The sequence below is a fragment of the Penaeus vannamei genome, chromosome 12, assembly GCF_042767895.1.
Source record: "Penaeus vannamei isolate JL-2024 chromosome 12, ASM4276789v1, whole genome shotgun sequence".
NCBI lineage: Eukaryota > Metazoa > Arthropoda > Malacostraca > Decapoda > Penaeidae > Penaeus > Penaeus vannamei.
Genome location: NC_091560.1, coordinates 6,225,515 through 6,238,014, shown reverse-complemented (window position 1 = coordinate 6,238,014; position 12,500 = coordinate 6,225,515). Strand labels below are relative to the sequence as shown.

The window sequence follows — 12,500 nt, the reverse complement described above, 5'->3', positions numbered from 1 at the left end:
TCCGCACCCGGTTGTTGATGTTGCCCGTGTCATGGGTGGCCTTCTCCTTCAGGAGGCCGGCGGCCTGCATCGCGGCGGCGGTCGGGGGCTTCCTTCAGCGCAAGAGGGTTGCGGGCGCGTGGCTCCGCGGCGGCGCGTGTGCAGGCGGCGGGGCAGGCGGACGGGCGGGCGGCGACGGCGAGTCACACCTCGCTCTCAGGACCTGGCCAGAGGACCTGGCCGGGTCCTGGCCCCGAGGGACGTGTGACGGTCATCTCAAGAGCGTCCTGCCGCGGGCCCTCGCATGCCCCGGAGCCGTCGTTGCGGCGGGCGGCTCCTCCCCCCGCCCTGAGCCCCGGGCCCTGGGGGGCGGGGCGGCGGCGCCGAAGGGAGAGCCACGCGCTGCTCGGACCTCCTGTCGCGGCAGGCAGGGCGCCCGGCGGGGCTGGCTCTCGGGCTGCTCGGCGCCTCTCGCTCGGCTCGACTCAGCGCATCGTCCGCGCCCGTTTGGCAAAGTGTCTTACGGGCGAATTCTGTTTCTCATGCTTTCCTTTCAGTCACGTCATGCTTTTGCCTGGAATCAGTCACTTCCATGCTAAAGAAGGGGATTCGACCTTAAATATCAGCTGATAGTAACACCACACATACCAGACCCCCCCCCCCCCGCCAAGCATTACTCGGATAGCCCGGAATAGCCACAATAGCCGCGAAATAGCTCACGATGGCCTGCAACAACCCAATAGTCCACAATAGTCCATAATAGAGCTAGAATATAGCCCAGAATAGCCCCTAAAATAGCCGAATAGCTTCCGTCAAGAAATTTAAACCCACGTTGATAAAAGTTTCCGAGTGAAATAATTCATTTATTTTATATGTAATTTGTTGTAAAGTTTTCGTGAAAACAATAATGATAATAAGATAAGAAAGAATAATAATGATAATAACGATAAAGATGATGATAATACTATTGATTATGATAATAATGATAATAAAAATCAGAACCATAATATAAATGATATTGGTAATCATAAAAATAACAATAATAATAGTAATAATGATAATGACAATAATGACTGTAATAGAAAACAATGATAATGATAATAATAATGGTGATAATAATGATAATTATAACAATAATAAAAGTAATAATTATTAGAATGATGAAAATTATAATAATAATAGTAATAATTATGACAATGATAATGTTGATAATAATAAGATAATAGTAATGATAATATTGATGATGATGAATAAATAATAGCAATGATAACCATCATTATGATCATAATGATAATGATAATAACTGATAGTGAATATGACAATAAATATAATGATAATGATAATGATAATAAAAACAATTAAAGCCTAATAAAATATGATAACATTACTACTACTAAATTTATAATGCAATAAAAATGATAATAACTATAATGATAATGATGATGATGTGGATGATAATAATGATGATACAACAACTACTACCACTACTGATGATATAATAGAAATAATGATGATGAAGATAATAATGATGATAACAATAATTATAAAACAATAATGATGATAAAGATAATAATGATGATAGCAATAATTATAAAACAATAATGATGATGATTCAAAATAATAACAATGATAATGATGATAATAACAGTAATGATAATGATGATAATAATGATATTAACAATTATGATAATGATGGTATTAACAATTATGATGATAATGATAATGATATTGACAATAATAATGGTAATGATAATGATAATGATGATAGTTATAATGATAAAAATAATGATGATAATAATAATGATAACAATAAATATAATTATAATTATGGTGATAATGATAATGATAACAATGATAAGGATAATAACAATAATGAGGATAAATATAACAATAACAATGATAAAAATAATGATTATGATGATAATGATGATGATAATAATAATAATGATTATAATGATAAAAAAGATAATAGCAAATAATAATGATAATAAATAATAATAAAAGAATAATAGTAAAAGTGATAATAATAATGATGATAACGATAATAATAAGAATGACAACAATGAATAATACTAACAAGAAATGATGATAATGATAATATTAATATCAAATATACCAATACGTAAAATTTTCACCAGAATACACATTACATATCGCAATAGAAATCCAATTCAGGTAATGAATGATGCCAATTACTGTTATTATATTGCATGTTGATAAGTGCAATTACATCGTTCAACGTATCAATACAGTTGGGTTTGATTTAATGTATATCTTATGCATAGGTGTGTGTGTCTGCACGTTTGTTGTCTGTGCGTGAGTGTGTCGGTGTTAGTTTTGTTTTGAAATGCTGTTTGTGTGTGTTTGTGAGAATGTTTGTATATAGGTTGATAGATAGATGAATAGATAGATAGAAAGAGAGAGAGAGAGAGTGAGAAAGAGAGAGAGTGAGTGAGAGAGAGAGAGGGAGGGAGGTAGGGAGAGAGGGAGGTAGGGAGAGAGAGAGAGAGAGAGAGAGAGAGAGAGAGAGAGAGAGAGAGAGAGAGAGAGAGAGAGAGAGAGAGAGAGAGAGAGAGAGAGAGAGAGACAGAGAGAGAGAGAGAGAGAGAGAGAGAGAGAGAGAGAAAGAGCGAGAGAGAGAGAGAGACAGACAGACAGACAGAGAGAAACAGAGACATAGAGAAGCAGACATACAAACAACAAACAACATACAACAACAACAAAAGAAAGACAGATATACCGAGACAAAGAAAGAAAGAAACAAAGACGATCATACAAACAAAAAACAAACAGAGAGAAAGTGAGCGAAAGAGAGTGAGTGTAGGCCAGTGTTAAGAGCTCGCGTGTGGCACTGTGGGCGTGAGTGCCATTTACTGATTGATTTTTGCTTTTGTTGCATTAACAAGTACTTTGCCAAAGAGGAGGAGAAAGCAGGAGAACAAAGGGGTATCGGAAGAAAGGGGAATTAGTACAGAAGCTTGATAAATCATGGAGAAAAAGAAAAGAAAAGAAAAGAAAAAAAGTGCATGAGTACAGAAACGATAAATAATAGAGGAAGGAAAAGAGAAGAAAAGAGAGAGAGAAAAAATTCGAATCAGAACAGAAACTTGATAAATAACAAAGAAAAGGAAAAGAGAGAGAAAAAAAACGAATTAGTACAGAAACTTGATAAATAACAGAGAAAGGAAAAGAAGAAGAAAAAAAATCGTATTAGTACAGAAACTTGATAAATGATAGAGAAAAAGAAAAATGTAATAGTACAGAAGATAGATAAATGACGTAGAAAAAGAAAAGAAACAAAATGTATTAGTTAAGGAGATTGATAAACAAGAGAGAAACGGAAAGAAAAGAAAAATAAAACGAATTATCAGTTGATAAATAGCAGAGAAAAGGAAATGCAGAAAATGCGTATTATTACAGAAACTTGATAAATAGCAGAGAAAGGGAAAAGATAAAAAAGCGGGTAAGTACAGAAACTTGAGAAATAGCAGAGAAGAAAATGCGAAGTAATACAGAAACTTGATAAACAGAGAGAAGAAGAGAAGAAGAAAAGTAAAAAATGCCGTAAAAGTATAAGTACAGGAATTTTTAAATTCAAAATTAATTAAGATTGTTGTCTTAATAGATCATTTATAGGTTTCGTATAAGTTCATGCATAAATTGATGACTAATGCGTCAAATTTAATCAAGGTAATTAATATAACTAAAACGTCACGATATAATTCCTAGATGAAAAATGATAGTCAAAGCCACTGCCAAAAGTGTACCCACGGATACGAACACAAACAACCATTAAGCACAACAAACCAAGAAACAAAAGAGACACAACCTAACGACAAAGAAATTCTATTTGGCATTTTTCTGCTCATTATCCTTTTCTCTTCATCTCTTTCATTGTTTTTTTTTTTTTTTTTTTTGTATTTGCCTTCGTTCGTTCGTTATTCCTTATTTCCCTTCCTTCATCCGTTTCTTTTATATTTCCCTTTCTTTATTCGTTTCTCTTCTATTTGCCATCTTTTATTCGTTATTCCCTATTTCCCTTCCTTCATTTCTTATTCCTTATTTCTCTTTCTTCATTCGTTTCTTTTCCATGTGCTTTGTTTCATTCGTTATTCCCTCTTTCCCTTCCCTCATTCGTTTCCTCCTTATCTCCCTTCCTTTATTCGTTTCCTCCTTATTTCCCTTCCTTTCTATTCTATTTGCTTTCTTTCATTCATTATTCCCTATTTCCCTTCCTCCATTCGTTTCTTTTCTATTCCCCTCCTTCATCCGTTTCTTCCCAGCTCTCTTTCCTTCATTTCTTTTTTTTCTCCATTTCCCTGTCTATTCTCTACGTCGTTATTCACATTTTCGCAAATATCCGGACGATCGGAAATCTTTCGTCCATTTTTCAAAATTATTCGTCACTTGAGCTTCTCGTCTCGACCGAGGAAGAAGCACGAATGGTTAGCGTTACTGATACGCTAAATAATTCTGTGAATCAGGAAGAATTTGCCTATTTACTCTCCTCCTCTCTCCCTCCCTCCCTCCCTCCCTCAGTCCCCCTTACTCTAGCCTTCCTTCCCTCTCTCTCTCTCCTACGTACTCGCTTCAGTCTTTTTTTCTCTTCTTTCACTCGTGCTAAGTAATTCTGTGAATGAGGGGGAATTTACGTATTTTCTCTCCTCCTCCCTCCCTCCTTCCCTCCTTCAGTCCCCCTTACTCTAGCCTTCCTTCCCTCTCTCTCTCTCCTACGTACTCGCTTCATTCTTTTTTTTCTCTTCTTTCACTCGTGCTAAGTAATTCTGTGAATGAGGGGGAATTTACTCATTTACTCTCCCTTCCCTCCCTCTTTCAGTCCCCCTTACTCTAGCCTTCCTTCTCTCTCTCTCTCTCCTACGGATTCGCTTCATTCTTTTTTCTCTTCTTCTCACCAGTCTCTTCTTTCACTCGTGCTAAGTAATTCTGTGAATCAGGAGGAATTTACTTATTTACTCTCCTCCTCTCTCCCTCCTTCCCTCCTTCAGTCCCCCTTCCTCTAGCCTTCCTTCCCTCTCTCTCTCTCCTACGTACTCGCTTCAGTCTTTTTTCTCTTCTTTCACTCGTGCTAAGTAATTTTGTGAATGAGGGGGAATTTACGCATTTTCTCTCCTCCTCCCTCCCTCCTTCCCTCCTTCAGTCCTCCTTACTCTAGCTTCCCTCCCTCCCTTCTCTCTCTCTCCTACGTACTCGCTTCATTCTTTTTTTTTCTCTTCTTTCACTCGTGCTAAGTAATTCTGTGAATGAGGGGGAATTTACGCATTTACTCTCCTCCTCCCTTCCCTCCCTCCTTCAGTCCCCCTTACTCTAGCCTTCCTTCCCTCTCTCTCTCTCTCCTACGTATTCGCTTCATTCTTTTTTTTTTCTTTTCTTTCACTCGTGCTAAGTAATTTTGTGAATGAGGGGGAATTTACGCATTTACTCTCCTCCTCCCTTCCCTCCTTCAGTCCCCCTTACTCTAGCCTTCCTTCTCTCTCTCCCTCCTACGTACTCGCTTCATTCTTTTTTTTCTTCTTCTCACCCACTCTCTCCGTTCTTTCATTCGTATTGGTTGTATTCTCTTCCTCCTTTCCTTTCTCCTCTCTTTCTTTGGCCCTATTCCCATTCAGATGTTATTTCTAGTCGTCCTGGTATCATGGGTACCCCCTCTTCCCCTTCACTTCCTTTCTCTCCTTCCCCTCCTCTCTCTCCTCCTCCACTCCCTCTCCTTCCCCACCATCCCCCCTCCTTCCCTCCTCCTCTTCCTCCTCCTTCCCCCCACTTCCCCCTCTTCCCTCCTCCTCCCTCCTCCTCCCTCCTCCTCCCCCCACTCCCCTCCTCCTTCCCCTCTTTCCCCTCCTCCTCCCTCCTCCTCTCCCCCTCTTCCCCCACCTCCTCCTCCCTCCTCCCTTCCCCTTCCACTCCTCCTCCCCCCTCCTTTATCCTCCCTCCTCCCCCCCTCCTCCTCCCTTCCCCACCATCCCCCTCTCCCCTCCTCCCTTTCCCTCCTTCCCCACCTTTCCCCCTCCTCCTCCTCTTCCTCCCTCCCCTCCTCCTCCCCCCACTTCCCCTCTCTCCCTTCCTTCCCCCCCACTTCCCCCTCCCTCCCCACCTTCCCCCTCCTCCTCCTCCTCCTCCTCCTCCCCCACTTCCCCCTCTCTCCCTCCCCTCCCTCCTCTCCCCACTTCCCCCTCCTTCCCCTCCTTCCCCTCCTCCTCCTCCTCCTCCTCTCCCCCACTTCCCCCTCTCCTCCTCCCCCACTTCCCCCCCTCCTCCTCCTCCTCTCCCCCACTTCCCCCTCTCCCCCTCCTTCCCCTCCTCCTCTCCCCCACTTCTCCCTCTTTGTTGCCTGCACTGTATTGATCGCTGTTCGTCACCGGCCGTCTGTACGCGGCGATTGCTCGCTCCCTGTTATTATTTGTTAATAGTTTCTCTGTTTTTTATTTTGTCTCTCTTTCTCTCTGTCTTCCTGTCTGTTTTTGTTTGTCTCTCTGTTTGTTTGTCTCTCTTTTTTCTCTTTCTGTGTGTGTGTGTCTGTCTGGTCTGTCTGTCTCTCTCTATATATATATCACTATCTATTTATCTACCTATCTCTCTGTCTCTCTTTCTTTCTCTCGTTATCTATCTCTTGTTCGTCTACATGTTTGTCTGTGAGTCTGCCTGTCTGACTGTTGGTCTGTCTATGAATTTCTCTGTTAGTCTGTCACTCCCAAGTCCTTTTCTCCGTCTCTCTCTCTCTCTCTCTCTCTCTCTCTCTCTCTCTCTCTCTCTCTCTGTCTGTCCCTCGCTCTCTCTCGCTCTCTCTCGCTCTCTCTCCCTCTCTCTCCCTCTCTCTCGCTCTCTCTCTCTCTCTCTCTCTCTCTCTCTCTCTCTCTCGCTCTCTCTCTCTCTCTCTCTATCTCTCTCTCTCTCTCTCTCTTTCTCTCTCTCTCTCTCTCTCTCTCTCTCTCTCTCTCAATCATTCCCGCTCATTAATTTCCTTCCTATCTTTGACTATACCAAATCTTCTATGTCCTTCTCCCCCTTTAGTTATGTAACAATGAGTTTCGGAAATATAATTCTTATTATTATTATTATAATGAATTATCATCACTATGACGAAAAGATAATCATCGTAATTTTTTATGATAATGATAATGATATTGATGAGAATACTAATCATGATAAAGATAATGATAATGACAACAACAAAAACAAGAACAACAATGATAATAATAATAATGATAATAATGCCGATAGTAATGATACTGATAATGACGAGAAAGATGATACTACTACTACTAATAATAAAAATGATAATAACAATAATACAGATAGCGATAATAATGATGACAATATTGATAATAAAGATAATAATAATAGGAATAGTGATAATGATCAGAATGATAATAATAACGATAATGATAATAATAATGATAACAATAATAACAATGATAAAACAATAAGAATAACAGTAATAATAATGGCGGTGATAAAAAGAATAATGATAAAACAACAAACATAATTCTCAATATCATTTACTCTTCTCTGTTCTGACCTTTGACCTCGCTCCCTTGGTCATATTCCTCGTGAAGAAGCTATCGACATACAATATTCACCCTTAAGGTCATTTACGCTCGATTTGGAGACAAACAAACAAACAAAATTAACTGGTCTTGCTATAGATTCTTTGTCCGGTTATTATTGATTCTCTTTGTTTCATTATCTGGGTTGTCTTATTTTTCTTTATTCTACGAGAATTAGTATTTATTTCTCTTTATCTTCGTGCATCTAGTCTTATAAAAAAGATCTTAATCTATTCATATTTACGTTTTATTTCTGTCCTTCACTTAAACCTCGTAAATCAACATTTCTGATCAGAATCTAAATATTAATAAATATAAATAGATATAAATATAAATTAATAGATATAAATAAATTGAATCAATAAATATAGATTAATAACTATAAATATAAATAAATTGAATCAATAAATATAAATATGAATAAATTGAATCAATAAATATAAATTAATAAATATAGATATAGATATAAATAAATTGAATCAATAAACATAGATTAATAAATATAAACATAAATAAATTGAATCATTCAGATACACGGATTAATAATACTGATATGAATGGAGGATAACTGATATCAATCCCAAGTTGCAAGAAATCCTGGTGACATTGCAAGGATATCGCTTTGCAGTCGAAATATCGGGTGTAGATTTGTGATTATCTTTTATCTTTTGTCAGTGTGGATAAGAAGTCTATCGGTCAAAGGGCTAAGGTGTTTTCTTTAAGGATATTTAGAAATTGAATGTATTGAGAATATGCACATGTTTGGTTATGTGTAGGTGTAGACATGCCAACATACAGACACGAACTATACGTATAGTCTTATCAATATTATTATTATCATTATTATTAGCATTCTGATCATTATTGTTGTTCCTATTATTATCATTATTATTATCATTCTGATCATTATTACTATTCCTATTATTATCATCTTTATTACCAATATTGTCATCATTATCATCGCTATCAGTATTATTGTAAAGAAAACGGTAAAGCTCATAGCACTGGAAACTTAGATAGACTCTATAGTCAGTAAACCTGGGTAATAGAGGTGTACAAAATTAGTAGAAGCCATTGTACAGATGGTCATTCTCTGGACAGTCTTTGGACGTGAACAAACTCATGACCCCGTTCCTGATGTCATGTGAGGGTCATTAAGGTGAAAAGAGGTCGTGTAACCTTGTGTGTTTTGGAGTTCCTGTAACACTGAGAGAGACTCTTCGTGAAAAATGTAATATGTTATGTGTACTGTGATTTCGTGGCGTATTAGAGCCTTATTGCAGGAGAACAGTAAGGTGGAAATGTTAATAATACTAGTCTTTAGATTTTTTTTCTTAATTTCATGTTTTGTGTCGGATTTTAGAGTTTATCTTCCCTTCTCTTTCTCTCTCTTTCATCTTTCCCCAATTCTTTCCACTCCCTCTTCCTCCCATCATTCCTCTTCCCGTCTTACATTCCTTATAGATTCTTTCATCTCTCTCTATTACCTCTTTCTTCTCAATCTTTTATCTTCCTCCTCATTTCTTCCGAGTTGCAACAGGTAGAGAAAGAGCTATTAATAGACCAGGTTGAAGCAAGACATTACACGTGGCAAGACCTTCCGTCACACACTCGCTAGGTGGCGTGCTGCCCCCCCCCCCCTCAATGAATAATTAAGCACGAAGGCAAACAAACGCGTGGACATTGCTGCACAAACGCAGCTAGGTCTTCACACCATTTACTTACACATACGTTTACGGATTTACATTGCATACACACAGAGACACACACACACACACACACAAACATACACACATATACATACACACACACGCACAACACACACACGCACAAACACACACACATACACACACAAAAACACACACACACACAAATACACGCACAAAAACACACACACACACACACACACACAAACACACGCACAAACAAACACACACACACATACACACACATACACAAATACACACACGCATACAAATACACACACAACACACAAACGCGCCCGTGAACACACACCCACCCACCCACCCACACACACACACACACACACACACACACACACACACACACACACACACACACACACACACACACACACACACACACACACACACACACACACACACACACACACACACACACACACACACACACACACACGCACACACTCTCATACATACGCGCACATACCCTCCAACAAAGATAAACAAGTGTTCATCATATTCATGTCTAATATTAATGAGCTGTGTTTATGTTCATGTCTGCGTGTGAATGATGAGCCTTGGGGGCAAAGAGATGTAAATGAACAGAAGGAACAAGAAGCGGAATGAATAAACTGATAAATAAATAAAGAGATAAATAGAGAGAAAGAAAGACGGACAGATAAATAGAAAAATTGATTGGCAAAAAATTAGATAAACGAGGATAGATAGACCGATAAATAGCAGGGTGAATAGATAAACGAATCGATAGATAAATATACAAGTAAAAATAAAACAAAATGAACAAAAATTGGCTTGGAAATATATGAATGTTTTCCTTCCATGAACATCCATCTTGTCGCCAGGTTTCGGGTCTTCAGTCAGCCAACGTAAGTCATAGGAATGTGACGCTGCGGACACGGCTTCGAATCGGAAAGTTTGTGTGAGGGAGACAGATGGATGTGGAGGGAGAGGGAGAGGGTGGAAGGGAGAAGAAGAGACAGACAAACATTGATTGACTGAGAAAGAGAGAGAGAGAGAGAGAGAGAGAGAGAGGCAGACAGATTGATTGACTGAGAGAGAGAGAGACAGAGACAGACAGACTGATTGATTGACTGAGAGAGAGAGAGAGAGAGACAGACAGACTGATTGGTTGACTGAGAGAGAGAGACAGACAGACTGATTGGTTGACAGAGAGAGAGAGACAGGTATGAACAAATCAGAAGGTGGATACAGAGATAGATAGATAGATAGATAAATAGATAGCGGGATAGAGAGTGTGTGAACATATTGGAGAGAGAGAGAGAGAGAGAGAGAGAGAGAGAGGGAGAGAGAGAGAGAGAGAGAGAGAGAGACAGACAGACTGATTGATTGACTGAGAGAGAGAGAGAGAGAGACAGACAGACTGATTGGTTGACAGAGAGAGAGAGACAGGTATGAACAAATCAGAAGGTGGATACAGAGATAGATAGATAGATAGATAAATAGATAGCGGGATAGAGAGTGTGTGAACATATTGGAGAGAGAAAGAGAGAGAAAGAGAGAGAGAGAGAGAGAGGGAGAGAGAGAGAGAGAGAGAGAGAGAGAGAGAGAGAGAGATTGACAAAAAACTCACAAAGAACAGGACAAAAGGTAAATAAATAAAAAAAAACATTTATCACCCGTGTTGTATAATGTATTTTATTGTCTGTATTATACCATCTCTTGATTCGTTTACGTCAACAAGGAAAAGATAAAAAGAACATTAAGAAATGGAATGAGGTAATGATAGTAAAATTACTCTAGAATTACAAAATGAAAGGAGATTTTTGAAGAGCTGAACAAAATATCTGAAACATGACAGATATTTGGAATTAAACCAGCCACTTCAAGTCTCATTCCATCCTTTATAACATCACATGAAATTATACATTCCTCTCTCTATTTTTCGTCATTTTCCCTCTCTTTCGTCGGTAATCATCGTGTTTAATAATCGTGATAAAGATAATTAATCCGTGAGGTCATCGGAGTGCAGGTTTAATTATGATATTTTCAGTCAGGTAATGTAGACATTTGCACAATCTCAGGTAAAAAAGGGGAAGGGGGGAGGATTGGGGAGGGAAGGGGAGGAGTGGGAGGCCGGGAGGGGGGGATTGAGGAGAGGGGAAGGGAGGGGGATTGAGGAGAGGGGAGGGGGAGGGGGGATTGAGGAGAGGGGAAGGGAGAATGAAGAGAGGGGAAGAGGGAGGGCAGATTGAGGAGAGGGGAAGGGGGAAGGGGGATTGAGGAGAGGGAGAGAGGGAGGGAGAGATTGAGGAGAGAGGGAAAGGGGAGTGGGGATTGAGGAGAGGGGAAGGGAGAATGAAGAGAGGGGAAGAGGGAGGGGGGGATTGAGGAGAGGGGAGGGGGGATTGAGAAAGAGGGAGAGAGGAGAGGGGAAGGGGGAGGGAGAGATTGAGAGATTGAGGAGAGGGGAATGGGAGGGGGGGATCGAGGAGAGGGAGAGGTGGGAGAATGAAGAGATGGGAAGAGGGAGGGCAGATTGAGGAGAGGGGAAGAGGGAGGGGGATTGAGGAGAGGGGGAGGGGGAGGGAGAGATTGAGGAGAGGGGAAGGGGGAGTGGGGATTGAAGAGAGGGGAAGGGAGAATGAGGAAAAGGAAGGGAAGGGGAGATTGAGGAGAGGGGAAAGGGGAGTGGGAGATTGAGAAATAGGGGGGGGGGTCATGTAGAGTGGGGAGGGGGTGTGGGGAGGAAAGGGGAAGAGTCAGAAGGGAGAAAGGAATCAGAAATTGGAGACAGACGGAAAGGGAGGAGCGGGGGAGAGGGAGAGGGGTCTGACATGGAGGGGAGAAGGATGGAGAGGGATGAGGGAGAGTGGGAAGAGGGGATGGGGGGGGGGGGTATCTCATATAGGTGGAGAGGGAAGAGGGAGAGGGAGGAGAGGGGAGATATCTCATATGAAAGGGGGAATAGAGAAGGGAGAGGACATGAGAAAATTTACTTCGCTTAGCAAGAGGGGATGGAAAGAAAAAAGAGAAAAGAAATGTGTAAAACGAAGGAGAAGAATCTTAATCATTTAATTTTTTTCTTTCTCCTTTTCTCTTTTTTTTTTACTTCACTTGGCGAAAGGAGATGGAAAGGAAAAAAGACAGAAGAAAGAAGTGTCAGACGAAAGAAAGAAGTGTCACACGAAAGAAAGAAGTGTCAGACGAAGGAGAGAAAAATCTTATCTATTCAACTTCTTCCTCTCTCATTTTCTCTCCCTTTCTACCCTTCCTC

General features: G+C 40.3%; 1 protein-coding gene across 11 annotated transcripts in view; it reads right to left on the bottom strand.

Annotated features, from left to right (window-relative positions):
- The window catches only part of LOC138863613 (uncharacterized), a 380,921-nt gene that overhangs the window by 137,764 nt on the left and 230,657 nt on the right, over window positions 1-12,500 (bottom strand). For 5 of the 11 annotated variants that reach the window (XM_070128382.1, XM_070128383.1, XM_070128381.1 and 2 more), the window contains exon 2: window positions 1-574. This exon is cut by the window's left edge and continues 119 nt beyond it. The exons of the other annotated variants lie outside the window; for them this stretch is intronic. In XM_070128382.1, the coding sequence (XP_069984483.1) occupies window positions 1-70 (70 nt within the window). In that variant the 5' untranslated portion in view covers window positions 71-574. The remainder of the gene's footprint in view (window positions 575-12,500) is intronic. 11 annotated transcript variants of the gene reach the window in all.